The following is an 18,800-nucleotide window of genomic DNA, read 5'->3' as shown; positions in this document are numbered from 1 at the left end:
TCTTGTTAAGCTGTAAGTGGTGCAAAATACGCATTATATATAGCCTGGATGGTGTTTTAAGGTGATAGGTCCTAGGCTTGCTACCCATCTGTCCTTTAGCATAATTGCTTGGCAATTTCCTTGTTACAGAGTCAGAGAACTCTGTAGGAGATTAAAATTGCTGGTTTTCAAGAGCCCATGTAAAGCATTGTTGGATGTCAGGCTGTGTTTGTGCTGTATAAAACATAGAAAGTAAATTTCTGTTCAAAAAAATCATGAGCTGGTCATATTTGCTGTATCATAAGTTTGGAAGAGGAAGCATGGTGCAAGTGTGTCACTGAGTGCATGACAATGTGCTTCTCTTGAACTTTTAGTTCTGAGCTTGTTTTTACCCACTACATCCTGAACTGGCTGCTTACAAGTATCATTTCCTTCCCAACCCACATCTTTTCCACTGACTGACATGGCATATTTCCACCCTCTGTCAGAATGATCCAGTTATGATCATCTGACAGTTCTGTAGTGACGCAGTACATCAGCCAGTGCTATCAAAAGTTAAGTGGACACCTCTAGACCAGTAGTTAAAAAACTAGTCTTCAAACTGTGATCAGCATTGAGCAATGTGACAAGTCAGATGGCAACCTGAATTGACAGTGCCAAGAGCTTTTCTTGCACATCACATCAGCTGCTTAGTTCTCTTGCTGTGGGGTTCTCAGCTGCTGTCAAGGGTGAAGAGTAAATCATATTAACCTCGCTCCCCAAAAGTTCCAACTGCCTCTGTCCTGCACAAGAAGAGTAATGAAAAGTAGACACCCTCGTTACCACAAAATTCATGTATTCCTATCTACATTTCAACACCTCCCACACCTTCCTGAGCAACAGAAAACCCAACTGCCCCCTTGCCAGCTGTCAAACTTTTCAGCTTTATCTTGAGAACATCAACACGTAGTTAGTCAATTCAAACATGAAAATGTGTAGTACATTAAAATTTTGAATTTGAGTTGTGTGCAATAGATGGAATAAAATGTAAAGAATAAAAGGCTAGTCTGGCTGGTCTAGGGGAAGAAGGGAAAAAAAGTCAGAATATTTGAGGGAAGAGTGCTAGTTATTTTCAAGGTTGCTACTCTGAAATACTGTTTTGTGTGTAGTAGTGTCCCTTGCCCAAGAAATTTGGGTTCTGGCAGTTTTTATAGCTGTTGTGCACAGGTCTCCTAAACTGCTATAGAATTTGAAGACTTGGATATATGATGGATATAAATTAAATTATTTACAGCTAATAAACATAATTGTTCTAGCAAAGAGATCATTACTCAGAGGTGATTTTTGCAATGGTGATGCAAGAGAATTTTTTCAGAGAATTAGCTGAACAACAAAAGTAAATAGCAGATTTTAATGTTTTGGTTATGTATGTATTCTGAGAAATGGCTGATTAGTCCATGGAGGAGAAGTAGTAAATAATAAAGGTCCAAAAGCCTCCAAACTCCAGAAGAAAAATGCACTATATAGATAATTAACTAGCAGACTACGTTGTCAGTCCTTCAAAAACAAAGGAAAATGTGCTGTATCAAAATTCTGAAATGCTTTTGAATGGGCTTTTAAGATACATACCTTACTAACTGTACATTGTATAAATAAAAGTAAGACTACAGATAATGTTCACTTATCCTGTGGTTTGAATAACCAAACCCCAACTGGATTGCTTTTAGAAGAAGGTATTTCCTAACATAAAATTTTGAGTCTGAGGAGGAAAAAAACCCAGGTGCAATAAAACATGCAATTTAGGATGACCTACTTAGTTGCAAATCTATTAAAAGTCTTAGATGAAATGGTAGGAGAACTATCAAAGTTCAGGTAGGAAGGAACGAAGAACATCCTACACAAAAAATCTGTAGCTAGGCATCTAAATCTAGCATGCTTGTAGAAACACATTTGGATCTTGAAGCATAAAAGCTGTGATGCATAAATGAGACTGGGTTTAGATGAAGGTGCTGATGTAGTAGCAATTTTAAGGCTTGGTGGAAAAAAAGATAAGTAGCATAATGTGTTGTTCCTAGAGTTGCATTTGGAATGGTAGAGCAGGTCCTTATGGTAGAACAGTGATGCTGTGGTAAAGTTCATGGTCAAATGAAGTGAATAAATAAAGCATATTACAGAATTTCTATGTAAAGCCCTAGGGACTGTTGCATGAACCACCAGACAGTTCTGATGATGGTGATTATATAATGATAAAGGAGTTAAAAATCACAATGATAATGACAAGCTTTGTCTCTGTGGAGGAGATAAAATTTGGGGACATGATAGCAAAGACTGTCCTTGGGTGATGTTCAGTAAGGTCTTAAATCAACTAATCTGAGAGCCTGACATAGGATAATTGAAGACCACATTTAGATACCCCCTTGTTTATGCAGAAGAGTACTGGAGACTACTGAAACCATCTGGAGTCTTTCTGAAATTGAATCCCATTCAGAGAATGAAAATAGGAAGATGAACTCTAGAAAGTGAAATGAAATCACAGTAAGGCAGTAAATATGAAGTATTCAGGAGCCATTGGCTAGAGGTGAATGATCCTGTACTTCAGCTAGATGTGTTAGACGTCTACAGGAGTGACTGAGCTTGGTAGATAGTCCAGATGTGAAGGCTCACCCCTATACCAGGCTGTTGCAGGAGAACTGTTGTCTGTCCATTAGTGTTCATGGCGGAGGGGATCAAGCAGGCTTCTACATCAGAGCCATTCTTTCCTGGAGATTAGCCTGGAAAGCTGCCTTAAATTGGAATGCCAATACAGAAAGCTTTTGAACAAATCAGTACATTGAATAATAATAAATTGTTAGGACTAAATGGTATTTATGCAGTGGTTCTAAATGAGCTCAAATACAGGGCTCTGGAAATCTTATTTCTGGTGTGATCTGTCTCCTAAATCAGCCTCGGTGCTAGAGTAATGCAGGGTTACGAACATGGCACAACCTTCTGTAAAGGGCTTGGGTTAGGAGCTACAAAACAGTAAGATCATCTTTTGCTCTGTGTAAACCAGTGGCAGCCATGAGAAAGTCAGTCAGTGGACATACAGGGGACATTACCATATTTTGAAGGAGAGCTGCATCGCAGCAAGGATGCCTCTCCAGTCATTTAGAATTCCTTGGACTTCTTGGTGGACATGAGCACTACTCCAATCCATAGAGCACTGGATTTTCAAAAGCTTTAGCCAAGGTTGTGCTGCTTTTGTAACTTAGCTGTCTTCTGGATTTTGAGTGTTTTAGAAACAACAGAGGACAAGAATGTATCATCTCTTCACACTGAAGATATGTCACTGCTGTGGTCACCAAGGGTCTGCTAATCCAGGCAGAGGGGTGAATAATTCCGGAGGGTAACACACAGGTGTTCAGAGTTGAAAAATCTTAAACTGAAGAATTAACTCTGAAAAACAGCAGCATGATCTTGTGATATTTATTAAACAGGTGATAAAGCAGGAGGAAAGCATGGAATCAAATGCAAATCACATGAGGCAAAATAACATCAGCTAAATATATAGGGGGCTGGGTTTGTATTAGCTACTGTTATGTAGGAAAGAGATCCTGTGGACAATTTTTGGAAAACATCAGCTCATTGCCCAGCATCATTCTAATGGGAATAGAGAAGATTAGGGAGACAAGAAATGGAGAAAATGCCGTAAGACTGTATTATAAAATTACTGACTGTGTGCTCAGTGTACTGTATTGTTCTGGTCATCCAGTTTCAAAAGTACTAAATTAGTGCAGAAACAACACAACAAGGGTCATTTTGAGATGCAAGGGAGTCTGGAAAACAGATGGCCTTGAGGGAACAGAAGAGATGTGCATGGGAGTATGAACGATTTAGAAATAGTAAACTGGGAATGATCTCACTGCTTCTTTCCATTGCACCTTAATTATTGCAATTAATAGGCTGGAGTTTTTGGTTTTTCTCTTTTTTTTTTTTTTTTTTTGACGTTATGTAGTTAAACTGTGGAACTTGTGAAGGGGCTGTAAGTATGAAGAAATTCAGAATAGTGGTAGAATTCATGAAAGATAACTTTAGAAAACCCTAAAATGATAAATTTTGGCAATTGAGAAGATTCACCAGTGAAAAGCTATCGCTATCCTGGGCTCTCTGCTTCTGTGCCGGAGCGCAGGGTGCAGCGATCTTCTAAAAGCATCTCCTTAGCGAAGCCGCTCAGCAGGATCAGCCACACACTCTCACACGCAGGCACGCAGAAATGCACGGACAGCTTCAGTGATAGGGGTCAGCGGCAAAGAGGCAGGAGGGGTCTTTGCATGGAGTTCCACAGGAACAGTTTATTACTTCTACACTGTGAAGGACTCCAGAGGCAAAGACGAAAACAATGGAAAGCTCAGGTTTAAGTATGGCAGTGGGGCAAGTGCCAGGGACTGATGGAGAAGCTCTGGGGGAGTGGTGAGGGGCAGAGGCCAGTGGGGGGAACCTGGAATGGAGAACTTTCTAGGATATGAAATGTATCATGTAGCAAGGGGGTGGAGGGGCCACGGGCCAACCAGGGAAGCAGAGCTGGGGTAGATTAACAGAACAATGCATCCTGGGAGAAGCCTTTCTGGTCACCCTAACCTGAGGAGGTTCTTTTGGTGCTAGGGACTTGTCCCACCAGCGGACTCTTTATCCCTTGTACCACAGGCTAACCGGCCACCACAAAAAGCTACTTCAAAAACTCTGCTGCTTTTTTTGCAGGGGAGGTAAGGAGGGTGGGGAACATAATTGGCCCTGACATAGACAAGATCCTGAACTAGATGGCTTTTTGGGGTGCTAGTTAGCTGAAGATGGAGCTCTGTGAGTTGGTGTCTGCCAGCAGTTTTCTGCAGTAGTGTTGGATATATAAACTCTCTAGATAAAAGTTGTGGTTTAGTAGCATTTTTTCATGACACAGTATTAACAGCTTGACACTTTCCACTATTCCTGGTAACTTTACAATTCTGTTTGTTTTGTTTTTGAACAGGAACGAGGATGGTGAGCCCTGCATCTTTAAGAAAATTGCTGGAGTCTTGTAAAGACCTTTCTTTACTCGATGTGTCCTTCTGTTCACAGATTGATAATAGAGTTGTGCTAGAACTGAATGCCAACTTTCCTAATGTGTTCATAAAAAAGAGTTTCACCCAGTGACTCCCTACATATGCTGCTGTGGAACTCGTTTGACAGAGTTGTTTTCCTGTAAATTTGTGCTGATTTTTTAAAGGAGAATATAAATCTGCTGTGAAATAGCGGAAACTATTAATTATCTACAGAAATGGGTAAAATACATTTGAATGTATTATGTTTCTTAAAGTTGATATTGTACCTAAGAATTATTTTACTCTGTTAATTGGTGGCACTGCATGTTTTAAATACTAGCCATATGTCTGGCTTTAATGAGAAGCAAATGAATGTCTTCTTAAATGTCCCTTCACAGGGTGTTACACACAGTACACTGTTAATATCCAGGTGAAAGCAGAAGTTCAATATTTAGCAGTAAGGAAAATATGGGTGCTTCCTTTTCATGTGCTCGTGTGTGTGTATATATAAATGTATACATATGTATTTGTATATACATACACAGATATTGTAGCATTCTAGCTTGGCCTACAGCATAAGATTTTATGATCTGGCCTATAATTAGTTATTTGAAAGCCAGTTTAAGTGTGTATAAGAAAGACAGAAAAGGCACTTTGTCTTCTTCAAGTTTTCGCAGTGAGTTGTATCTGTTACATCTTTCTCCCTTCCTTCACCTGAAATAGATGTAGTGGTGTTTTACAGTCCAGCCTAAGCGACACAACAGATAAATGCAAGAACCCGGACCACCTGAACTTGGAGCAGAAATGAAAGATAGAATTAACAGCTGCTTCTTGGTATTGAGATACAAAATTTAAGCCAGGTACTTAATGTTGTAACTGGTAATGTGTAGAAAACTCTGGAGTAGTTTTCTTTTTTGAATTTTTGTCATGGTCAAGACTTGATTTGTGATACATCTGGATGCAGAGTACCATGAAAAGTAGAACTTAGGGTAATGCATTAGCAACTGTCCCTTTCACTGGCATCAAATCTACTGTCAGGTGTAAAAAAAAGCATCTTTGTTCAGTAAAACAGCAATGAAAATATAACGGGCTTGAAACAAGGGCAATATGATTTGATGATTTTATGATCACTAAACCTTAGTACTGGATTTGTTTTGTTTGGAGTTTTTGTTTTGTTTTTCCAAGAGGAGATTAGCTCAAGGTACTATTGCACTTTCTCTTTAAGACTGCTTAGCCTCTGGAGAAAGTAAACTGTGTTGGTGGACAATTTCTGGAAGTTTCTTCCTTTAGCACTTTCTTGGATGAAGCATTTCTCTTTTTTTTTTTCCCCCTCAAATACCACTGCTAGAGTATGTTGCTATGTATAGCTTTGGTTTAGAATTTTACCTTTTTAACCATTGTTGATGAATATGGACCATAAAATATAGGCTGTCATTTGATACTGGTTCTGTTATTCCTGTACTGATGGCACTTATTACCTACTGGGATGAGAAGAAAAAGACTTTGTCTGCAAGAAGTACAGTGTTGTTCTGAAGATCAGTGACAAAGAACACTTCAGTTCATGCAGTAAATAACGAACTGCTACTAGAGGACTGCTGCAAATCGTTAAAAATCTGACAATCTCTGTGACTCCTGAATGACTGCTTTGAACTTTTTGTGCTGGTGCCAATACTTTATAAACCATGTCACGAAACAGCTACAAAACATTTACCGGATTTTATTGAAAGACCCAGTTCTTCAGATTTTTAAAATTTGCTGAATCTCTGGGGAATTCCAGATCCAAAGAAGGGCATGCACAGTTGGCTTTTTGATTTTTTCCTCCACACAGATGGCACTATGGGATTTCCAACTAGATTATGCCATTCCATTTTTTTCTTAAGAAATCTGGGCATTGTCAGAGAACTTAAGATTGATTTACTTTTTTTTTCCACACTGAAAGATGTCAGCTTTGGTATGATTCTCTGTGAGACCTCATGTCTCTCAATCAGTTTGGGGTTTGTTTATTTTTCTGGGAACTTCTAACTTTTTTAGTCTATATTTTTCATTGTAATTGAGTATTAAACATTATTATTCTAGTTACAGGAGAACACAGGTTCAGATAATGGCAGTTTACAAAGAACAGAATTTCAAAACAAATGTTTTTGTTGTAAAATTTCACTTCTCAGGGGTTGTTCTGTGTTTATGTCCTTTTTTTTCTGTAGAGATCCTTTGTGTTTGTTTTTCACTGTAAATAGAATGGGATGTGGATGAAGTGATAGCCATTGTGCCTTCAAACTGGTAAACTTGGTAGATAATAGAGTTTAACTTCTCATCAGTGAATCAAATGAGTGTTTTTGTAATCATGTACATGTAATGAATTTCATTCTCTGTTGCTTTTTAGGTAGCGTAAAGAAGGTTTAAATTGAAATTTTTTCGTACTGAATGTTTTTTCTTTCTTATATTGCATCTTCTGTTTGAAATTGGTTTTTTCAGGAATTCTCTTGTTGTTATTTGGAAGATAAATTGAAGTTGACTTTTTATTTGGATTGTTTAAAACGTAGCTATTGCCAATATATAATTAACTCAAAGAGCTGAGAAATGATTGAGAATGGCTTCCATCTGTAGTTGTAGACTTCAACTTTCAGTCAGAGAAGTAAGAAGCTCTTTTAGCTATGGCCTTATAAGTCCAAGAAGTCTTCCAGCAAAATGAATTTAGACCAGACTTGACATTTGTAATACGTGTAGGATAAAGAAAACAACCTGCTTTTAGACCTTCCTTATACATCACAAAGAAACAAGAGTAGGTCGCTGTCTCTTTAGCTCCACTATCTTTTACTTAAGTGTGTCTATTTATACATATGTATGCATAAATTATATATATACACACATATCTTCATGTGTATGTATGAATCTTTTTGGATGTGTGTACAAACTTAAATGTGTACGAATCTTTAAGTTTTTCATGTAGGAATTACTTTTGTGAAGTGAGTGTAATAGCAAAAGATGTTTCATAGCAGTTCTGCTTTCAGCTGTTGCTTTACTGTACGTGGAGCCTGAGTTCCTCTCCAGCCATGCAGCAGGAAAAGCCTGGACAGGAGATGTGCTGGGTTTCCAATGTTGCTTTGCCAAAGTGCCTTTTGGTTTGTCTACTCCTGAAAGGTGTTACAGGGTACGAAGAGCGAATGCCAAGTCCGATAACTACTGTGGATTGTCTCCTTGCAAAGCAGTTGTGTAGAGGGAAACATATTCTAATTTCATGTAATCCAAAATTAATTATGTCAATTCTTCCATTGGAGGAATTTAATTACTCTTGAATTGGGTTGTTATTTTCATCACTAGACTGTCCCTCAGTCATGTTATCTAAATTCTGCTGTTAAGGATATTCCTTTTTTTAATCCTGTTGTTCGATTATCTGTCTTTCTGAAGCTTTGTAAAATATGTGCTTTGGCAACAAATGTTAAAAACCCATGGCTAACGTGTCCACAAAAAGAGGTTTGCTCCAAACTGCTCCTGTTTGTAAACTAAAGGGGGGCTTCCATACCCTCTTGTATGAAATTGATCTGGGATGGCCTATAGGTAAAGATATAGTTCCTTGGGTAGTTTTAAAAACTAGTATGATAACTTTACCATTTAAAGCATCTTCTCAACTCTTCGAGGCTTTAATTCAGTAGTGTACTTACTTGTATTCGTAATTTTGAGCTGTCTGGCTACATAGCTCTATGGAAATGGATGGGGTTTCTGCTCTTTAAATGATATACCTGATTAAGTCCATTAGTGAGCACGACTTATATAGAACAGTTTTGCATAGGAGTTTGGACCTTATAATCCCCCATGTACTTGGAGGTTCAAGTTTCACACAAAAACGCCCAAACAAACAACAAAACCTACCAAACCCCTTGTATTTCCTTAGAGCTCTTATGCTAAGTTTTCCGGATACAAGATGTGCAGTAATCGTGGTACACAATGAGTAGAATTCATCTCACTGAATGTTAGTTCTCTGAAAGTTAGACATCTACTTCAAGGGAGGAATCTGGGCACCTCTAGGGAGTTATTAATCTCCTAAGACAGACATTTAAGGAAAGTAGAATGAATCATGTTCTAGAGAACCTCTCTGGAGACTCTGGAAGCTGTGATTTAGCTCAGGTTAGATACAAAACTGAGATTAATTCCATCCAGTGCTGTACTACCTGTCTTGAAAAATAAGACTCAAACAACATCCATCCTTAAACCTTAAACCCCTCCAAATTCCATCAAGAGAGAAGCAAATAAAATAATTCTGAAAACTTGAGAAGTTTTCTTAATGCCAGGATCTGCTTCTGCCCCTTGCCAATGCCTTTGGTATGTAATTTGTTTTATTTTGTTAGTTTGTTTGGTTTTTGGTTTTGGGCTTTTTTGGAAATGCATCCCTTTTCTCTGTTCCAAAATGTTGTGTACCTAACTGGCTGTATGTATAGTTCTGTAAATGCATGAAATGAACAGACAAACGTAATTAATGTATTGCCACTATTTTGATAATTTTTCATATTGCTATAATTAAGACTGAGTAGTTTAACTGCTCTACTTCATCAGAAGTGTCACCCACTGTGCATTTGCAAAAATTGTGTGCTGGGTCCTGGTTCTTACTGTGTGTACTTATTGCATCTTATGGGATATATTTCCCATGTCACATCTGCAGGACTGCTAAATTTACAAAAACTAGATAAAATGTAGCATTTTATTATGAGGACTATGGGAGTGACTTTATCTATATGATTTACATGTTCATTATTGCTCTTTTACAATGATTCTGTAAGTTGTCGCTTTTGAAATTGCTAGGCTAAAAATTCCTGGTTTAATGCATCTGCACATGCTGTGTCAGATGCAGTCAACATTTTTTCCCAGATGAATGCATTAGTCCTTCACTGAGATGATGATTTCTGTGATTTTTAGATTTCTGACTTGATAATGAAATGCAAGAAGGTGCTCTTTGTTAAATGTTACCAAGCACAGGACAAGTTGTGGTAACTGACATTTGGAAGGGCTGAGAAATGAATGTTGCATGTTACAGATCCTCATGAGCTTCAGAGAAGGGCATCAGCAGGAGGAGTCTCTTTAAGAAGATTCAGCCTCTGTAATAGGAGGCAGTGGTGAGATTTTCCTTTTCAGCTAATGGAGTAAATACTGTTACTTTTGTTTGAGTTACATAGCTCTGGTTTCTCCTTGTCTTGTTTTCATTTAAGGTTGGTAAATGGTGCAGTTAGGACAGACGTCCTAAATTGAAGGGGATCCATTGTGAGGAATGAAATTTTGCTCTTGCGTGTTTTGTTCACCTTTTCTAAAAATAAAAAGAATAAAAATACCTTCAACTATTTGAAAATGCATTTTTCCTTGGATTCTGAAGAAATGCAAATGTCAAGAAGGTTGAGAACAGAAAAAAAGGGGTACTTATCCAGCTTTATCTGGAAACTCATAGAAGGGTAGCCAGAGCTACTTAGAGATGTGAGGAAAGTAAGTGCCTTGCTCTAGATCAGCTGTTATCTTTCCCAGAAACATAGCTTTCCACATACTATCACATGCTCATACTTCTAAATCAAGAGTTACCATTTAGATGCTCTTAATACTGACCTTTTGCACACGTTTGTGCAGTAAGTCATGACGTCTCTTTGTTTCATTTTTATCAACTACATAAAAATATTTTTTCTTTGCCTACCACTGTGAAGCCATGTTTTTTGTTATTTAATGTAACTATTTCATGCATGTACACACAGGTGCATGTAAGACTTAATTGCTCAGGTCTTTTGCAAGTGGTCCTTTTCTGAGGACAAATAAACTGCAGTTTGGGAGTAAAAATGGTAAAGTTTCTGGAGAAGGTTCAAGGGAAGTGTAACTGATGTATAGGAATATCTGATGGATATAAGAATGAAGTAGAGGGAGCCAAATTCTCAGTGATGCCCATGGTCAGGACAAGAGGCAGTGGGCACAAACTGAAGCACACAAGGATGACACATTTTATGGCACAGGTTGCCTGCAGAGCTTGTGGAGTCTCCATGCTTGGAGATACTCATCGTCCTGGGCAACTGACTGGGTGGCCCTGCTTGAGCAGGTGGAGGCTGGACCAAATGACCTCCAGAGGTCCCTTTCCAAACTCATCCATTCTTTGTTCTATGATCCGAGATATGCCTGTGGTTGGTTTCTTTGCTTCAGTGTACTGATTGCTGAAGAAGGTAGGGAGAGGGGAAGGAAAGAATACCTATCATAATGAACTTGTGGTGTTGAGAACAGACGTAAGAATCTTGGACATTTCCTTTTTTTGTTATTTTAGAAGTAACATTTCTCTCAGTTAGCAGTGCAACTTACTGAAATAAAATTTTGGTAACGTTTTCAATGCAGTTTTGTAACATGCAAAACACACAATTGGTTTATGGGAGTATGGTTGTCACTTCAAAGTCTGAAAGCTACACCAACGACTAAGAAAAGTAACGCTGTTCTTGGGCACTGGCAATAGTTTCTGATTAGAAACTGAGTTGTCTGTAATACACTAGGAACAGTTTAGTTGGTGTATCTTTAGTATTGGCTTACATAGACCTTACGCTGAATCGAGATTGCCATGGTGTAGGTGCCAGTTATTCCTGCTTACTCTGTTGGAAGCTGAGTACAGGAGTTACCTGTTCATAGTGTCAAACACAAACATTTGAATTCAGGTGAAAAAGAGGACCAAGTTTACAAAACACTGAGATGTCTGAGTGTTTTAGGGAGATACCATGTATAATTGTGGTGAATTCCCATCTTTTGTATATTTACTATTTTACCATTGTCAAGAGTTGTCTGCTCACCATCAGAAGATGGATTCCCTTTTATCAGACCTTGGTTTCTCTAGATTTTTCTTTAGGGCAGTGCCACAGATTTCTGCACATACCCACTGTTCTGAAACGAACAGAAATGAATTTAAAATAGCTGGTTTGGTTGTAATTTGGAAACTAATGGCTAGCCTGTACTTGAAGTTACTTTGGAATAGTTACTGAAAATAAACTGAAATAACCAGGAATTGATGTGTTTACAGGGAGACCTTGCACTTTCTGATTTAACTTTGGCATACAGACAGTTATAGCTGCCCTTCAGCTGTCACAGTGAAGTCTATGTGATGGTGATCTTTCTGGATCTTGTTAGTGAACATAAAGCCACTGCATCTCTTCAGCATCTTTGTGGCATTTTGCGTTCATGTCCTTGCCAGGCAGATGGTGGAATTGGGGGTTGTGGAGATTGGCCTGATCTCTGCAAGTGAGGTGTGTGAATTGCCTGGGGAAATTTCCTGATCACATTTGTTCATATGTGCAGAGGAGAGGGAAGGGCATCTCCAGACTTTCACATTTAAATACCTAAACCCAGCACCTGGATTAATTTAAACATAGTAGGTCTCTCCCTGCCCCCCATCACATAACCAGCAACAAAATACTTGCATTGTATTTATTATTTAATACTATGCTCCATTTTCTGCCACAACAATAGGAGTTTGAGTAATGTAACAAGAAACTCCTACTGTGTTACCTTTTAAAGAAACTAATTTCTATAAAGGTGGAAGAGCAGGAATAGAGGGAATAGTTCCAGACACTATCTGTAAATATCTGTGCTGTGCATGCTATGCCTGTAAGCACCAGAAGCAAGTTATGCCTTTTTGTAATAACAAGTTGAGAAGGACAAAAGGGATAATTGCCTCTAAGCACATTTTCTGTAGCTGGAGGATATTTATATCATTGAATTTTAAATCTCTAGAGTAGATACTAAAGTTAGGAAACTAGCCTCCTAAGGTCCTGTCACTGGGTAGATAGGTTCTTCTAGAGGGTAATTCAGATCAGATTAGTCTTAAATTGAGGTCTTGAATTGACCTTTGGAAAAGCAGAGGTCTGTGTAGACCAAATAAAATTTCTGTTGGAAGCTAGCACGAGTGGATTCAGAATAAGAGGTTGCTTACCCCTCAGTGCTCTCTATTAGTCCCCTAGCTTCACTTGCTTCCACCAAAGGCCACCACTTGCTTGGTCTGTTAGTTGAACTGGATTTGATTGTTTCCTACAAAATATCTTGGTTAAAACTAGAAAATTATGTTTTCGAGTGGTTGTCCTTTTGGTTGTTTGGGGTTTTTTTTACCCTCCCAGTTTGGCTATTAAAGCCAGCAGAAGGAAGGGGGCATTTAGCTTCAATTAAAAAAAAAACAAACAAGCAGCAGGTGGGAGCATGTTGGTTGTGCAAATGTTTTAATTCGAATTCACATAAATGAGGATAGCCACTCTAGATTGTGATCCAAAGCTTCTTAATTTTTATATAGTTCATCTCAGTACTGTGCCACAAAAATATCCAAAGTGAGGTTGTTTATTTGCACCTCATGATGGTGGCTCAAGCCCTAAAGTATAAAATGTTACTGTGAACATATGAGAACATTCAGGTCCTAACTGGCTTCAATAAATTCAACAGAGATCCTTCCTTCCAAACAGATGTTGGAAGGTTTAGATTAGAAAGGTTAATAAGAGCGTATTTAAAGTATGGTGAAGGCAGTGGTTAGCCGAACCAAGCTGGAGGGAGGGGCAGCAGTTCTTGGATGTGTTTTTCAGAACTGTTTTCCTGATGTTAAGCTACACTGGCCCACGAAGCTAATATCCACTCCTTTGCACCACTGCAGTCCTAAATATAGTCAGTATTCCAAGAGCTCTTTCTGTATGTGCAGTCTTAGATCCCAAATCTGTTTTCTGTGTTCCTATTCAGCAATTAGCCCTACTTTTACTTTTGTGCTCCTCTTAATATACTAGCAGTGTTTATCTTAACATCTGTATATTTGTTTTTAATATTCCTCTCTGAGACTCATGCTTTCCTTTTACACTTAGGCAAGTACTTGATTACATTTCAAAACAAGGTTTTTCCCCTGATCTGTGTTCTGCTTGACTGAGAGTAAGTGGAAGATAATGTTATTGGTGTATTCCTTCTGTTCTGATTTGGCTACCGTATTTTCTTTCTGTGTGTAAACCCAAAGGTGTCTGCATTTGCAGACACAGCTCAGGCATGGATACCTGGCTCCTCCTCATTTGAATACCTTTGACTTGTGCTTTTGGGGTATGAGGTCGGGGTTTACTTGAACACACACGTACACAAAAAACAGAGATGTTAGCCCTGTATTCACGAAGGATTTCATTTATTACGGAGAACTTATCTAATGCCTTATGTTGCTAATTCAAAGGTAAATTCTTCTTATCTTTAAAATTTAACCAATGATTTCTATTTAGCAAATTAAGCTTGTTTTCTTCTGCTGTGTTGGAGCATTTAAAATGTCATAATACTGTGTTGTGCAGTTTACTCCATTACTACCAGTGTAAAGAAGTTTAAATTAATGTTCTCCCTGAGTTGTCAGTGTCTGCTAATTCAGAGATGACAGAAATGTGTTAGAATATATTCAACCTGTAATATTTATCTTGCTTTGCATTTAATTTGTTTCCCTTTGACTCTGTTGCAAAATGCCAAGTGTACATAAAATAATGAATAAATAAAAAATAAATTATTTGTCTACATTCATTGACCTTTTGTGCATTCCTTTTAGAAAACAATGAAATACAACACAATATGATGCATTCTGAGGAACATTTTGGTAATATTTTTATCACTGTTCATTTTGAAATAAGATACCCTGGAAGGTTTTGGATATAAATTTGTAAGCTAGCTTTTTAAAAAAATTATTATTATTAGAAAAGTGTATTATTGTTTAATGGTTAGCTTCCTCTAGTCCTATGAAAGCACACGGAACTAGGTGTGTTACACAAAATAGATGCTTCACTGCCTGAAACATTTTGTGGTACAGAGCAAGAGACAACAGATGTATGTAGACAGATGGGATATAAAGCAGAATATGGAGATTACAATGTACCAAGAGAGACCTCCAAGAAAAATATAATTGTTGAATTTCTTTCAAGAATAATTTCCTACTCTAGCACAAATTATGTTACCATAAGGTATTTCTTAATCCCTTTAATTATGTACGTACTGGTACAGTTGCTTTTAAATGTGGAACTTAAGTAACATGATAAACTCTGAATTTAGCAAAAATGTTAAGAGTTCTGCAGCTTTGAAAATGGGCACCAGAAGGGGACAGGTGATCAGCTGGACTGTACTTGTCAAGAACAACCCAAATGTTGAATTTAAAATGAGCAACTGCTTTGCTAGAATTTGTCCTCCTTTTGATGAATTATCTAAAGTGGTTTTGTGTGTTCCAAAGTTGATGTTGGTTTAATCAGTGCCCATTTTCTTCTAGACAAATTTTTCGAGTGTTAGGTTCTCCTGATAGTGTTAATTGTTCAAGGCAATTAACTAAACCAGATACAGAGCTTTGAGTTTTCTAACATCTCTAAAGAAACTCTTAATAAGACTTTTAATCTCCAGCACCTCCTAAAGGGTTCAGCTTTTGTATCACAGCTTTGCCTCAGGCCAGTATAATTTCAAATGTGTAAAAACTGTCTCCTAGCATCAACTTAGAGCTGCTGGTGCTTCCAGTTATCCAGAAGTGTAAGAACAAGACTGGACCTGGGTTCTGTGCATTTGGACAAAACACAGCTGACTTTTGACACCTGCTGAGTACAGTTTCAGACATCATTTCTGATGGCCCTGTTTCTGCTGATACCTGTTTCACAGTATTGAAAATTCACAACAAAAAATCTGAGATGTGTCAGGTGTCTGTCTTCCTCTGTGTGGCACTTCTGGTAATGCAAACCGTTTCAAAACCCACATAGATAAAGCCAGATTTCAAAATATTTCAGGATTTGCAGACTTTAATGCCTGAGAGCCTGTAATACACTTCATTACATTATTATTTGGCAGATGTGCATTATTTGGGCAATTGAAAGGGGTTATGTGTTCTCCATAACCATACTTTAACCTGCTCTGTGTCCAGACAGGTGAAGGAGAGCTTAGTGTTCTGTGAAAACATTAAAAAATGCAAACTTGTCTCTGTTACTTTGCAATGCAATTGGCAATCTTGATTGAAATTTAAACAGAATGCTGCAGATCTGATACCATGCATGCTGCAGTTTTTTATTCACTGGTAAAATCAAATGTCATTATATACAATGTAGGCATTTATTATTACAAACAGATTTTAACATAATGCTTTCCCTCACAGTTTTTTAGAGCTAGAAATAAAAATGCCCTGATGCCGTGACCAGGCAGTTTTGTACTGACAAATATCTTCAGAAGTTAAAGTAAATGCAGCAGCATTTTTGTAGCAAGGTCATGCCCGCCCCTCTGGATGCAAATGCACAAACAATTTCAGTTCAAACTTCAGGCCAAGAGGTCTCTAAATGCAGTTGGAACCCCGTGATGCAGTCTGCATAGTTTCTTTGTGAAAAGGATGAATCATGCTTAGATGTAGCCTTGTTAACTGGCTACAAGCTCAGGGCTCAAGGTGCACCACAGGCAAAATATTAAAAAAAAAAAAAAAAAGAAATTAAATAGTCTCTATTTAAGAACTATACTGATTGTGACAGAAGGATGTGACTGGCAGTCTACTTAGGTTATCTTTTCTAGTACCAGTATCTAATAATAAATGTTAACATTACTGTAGCACAGAAGGCCTATCATAGAAGAATCTGGAGGAAAATTACTGTGTTTGGGATAAACTTCAGAGAACTTACTGTGTGGTGTCTCTGTTTAGAGAATTCTTCATTGTGCTTTTGCCGTTGCTTCTGTCTAGTAATTGCAAAGGGTTTGTCTGCAAAATTATCTGGTTCATTGAAGGTGATGATACGCTATTTTCAACACATCTTTTTTTTTCCGTATCATTCATTGATAGACATGATAGGATGATTTGCAGGAATTTTCATTCCCCCAGCAGATATCTTTTCTAGAACCACTACATAGTGCTGAATGTAAGATGCTCCTCTTTTTTAAGTGATTGTGGAAGGGAAAAGAAATGGTGGGACACAGCCTTCAGGTGCCCTGGATTATGTTTTTATCAGTGCTGTGGCTGCTGCTTGACCTGGGGAAGAGTTTTTAAGAAGTTCTGATTCACTTTTCATTTGTGTGTCACCGGGTAGTATTTACTGTATCTGTTACTAATGAGACTCCTGGAGAACTTAAATGTTATGCAAGAATAAATCACTATCTTTGAATTGGCTAAGCGAAAGGACTTGTAAGATCAAAATACTGTGGGCACTGATCAAACTGAGAGATCTACAATGCTGCTCTGATTTTTTTATATAGATCCTTTTAAATAATTCAGTCTTTTCAGAGAATTATGGCAGCTTTCAAGTAAAAATATTGATCCGTGGGCATTCTGCTGCTCTCCAAAAGGTGCAGAGGCTTTCACGTCTGTGTCTCCTCTGCCCAAAGTGGCAGATCTTCGTAAAGGAGGTACAGATTAAGGATCTCCAGCTAAAGATTGAGTGCTGTCTGTCACCTGCTAGGAAGAAGTCAGTTGTGGGGGTGTGGGGTTACAACCCCTCTTTTTGCCTTTTTGTAAATATACAGTCCTTAGGCAGTTTTTACACCTTTCAGTTCCCTTAAATATTTAGGAGACTAAGTGAACGCAGACACTCTCCTCTCTCTTTGCAAGGAAGTACATGTACTGTCTTGCTCCCTAGCATATCTTTTTCCTCAGAACAGCACTGTCTCCTTATAAAAAACACTTTTCCCCTGGAGTCTCCTGAGATAATGAGCTTAAATTTGGAAGAGTGAAGGAGTTCTAGCTTCTTGCATCTTTCTATCTGCTACTGAACCCTTTATTGTGGCTCTGTTCACACACAATAGCAGGATCTGTCCAGAGAAGGCAGAGGCTGTTCCCTCTGGCTGAGAAATAGCAGTGCTGTATCTTGTCTTAAAACAGATATGAGAAAATGGCCCATATTCCCTTGGGATGCTCTTCTGTATTGGGTAACAGGTTGGAATTGTAACATTTCAATGAGGCTGTTACTCGTGTTTTACAACACTCACAGCTGCTGCAGCTGCTGCCTCTAAGGACTCCTGCAAACTCCACAGTGTGTCCTTCTTACCCCAGACTCTCTGGTCACTGCTGAATTTTACCTTAACTAGAAGTCACTCAGCACATATAAATGACGGGGCTTTCCCCTGCCTGTAACAGCCTGTGGCCATGTAGGCTGCGTGTTTAGGAGTAGCAGGAGCCTACTGCAGCTAGCCTGATTTCCTCTGGTGAGAGGTCCAAGTCTGGCAGTAGAGCAGTGCTAGAATGTGGGAAGCCTTGGATTCAGGCCAAGGGGAATTAACTGAAGTTCAGCTGAGGCTTAGCCACCGGGTTATGCGTGTGTTCTTGGGGTGAGCCCCCTTCTGCCCTTTCACTAGAGATGTAGACGCAGGAGGGCAAGAGTCACGGTGCCGAGCCAGGCAGGGGAGAGGGAGATTGATTTCAGCCTTGTGGGTAGAGCCTGTGGGAAGTGAAGGGGAGGGAAATCTAACCTATAGGTACAAAACTTCATGCAGCCTGGCCACTACTGTCGTTGGGCCTGTATTTCTGCATGGTCAGCTGGAGAGGCTGAATGGACTGAAGGCCTCTCCGCAGGTCCTCCGAAACACTCACCTCTCTTGGCTAGCTGCACAAGGCATGCGGGCACGCTGGGTTGGCTGTCCCCTTTCTTGCACAATTCAAAGGGCCAGACTTGCATGATTAAATGAGGCACTGCTTTAAGCTAAAGGCCTCGATTGCACCCAAAATTAAAAACCTCTGGTTTGGGATATGATTTATATACTGAGCATGTATGCAAAATTAGTATGCAAAAGGCCAATGCTCTCCAGCTCCTCAGACCTATTAGCAAATAAATCAATCCTTACTTATCAGCTGGTTTAGGA

At 38.7% G+C, this 18,800-nt stretch overlaps 1 protein-coding gene across 1 annotated transcript in view; it reads left to right on the top strand.

Moving 5' to 3' along the window:
- The window catches only part of FBXL4 (F-box and leucine rich repeat protein 4), a 65,569-nt gene extending 51,048 nt beyond the window's left edge, over positions 1-14,521 (top strand). Inside the window, exon 9 of the mRNA XM_008637735.2 lies at positions 4,961-14,521. Within this exon, the coding sequence (XP_008635957.1) occupies positions 4,961-5,124 (164 nt within the window). The 3' untranslated portion in view covers positions 5,125-14,521. The remainder of the gene's footprint in view (positions 1-4,960) is intronic.
- The last annotated feature ends 4,279 nt before the right edge of the window (positions 14,522-18,800 follow it).

The sequence above is a fragment of the Corvus brachyrhynchos genome, unplaced genomic scaffold, assembly GCF_000691975.1.
Source record: "Corvus brachyrhynchos isolate BGI_N302 unplaced genomic scaffold, ASM69197v1 scaffold14, whole genome shotgun sequence".
Classification (NCBI taxonomy): Eukaryota; Metazoa; Chordata; class Aves; order Passeriformes; family Corvidae; genus Corvus; species Corvus brachyrhynchos.
Note: the sequence above shows the minus strand (reverse complement) of the source record. Positions and strands in the feature narration are given on the sequence as shown.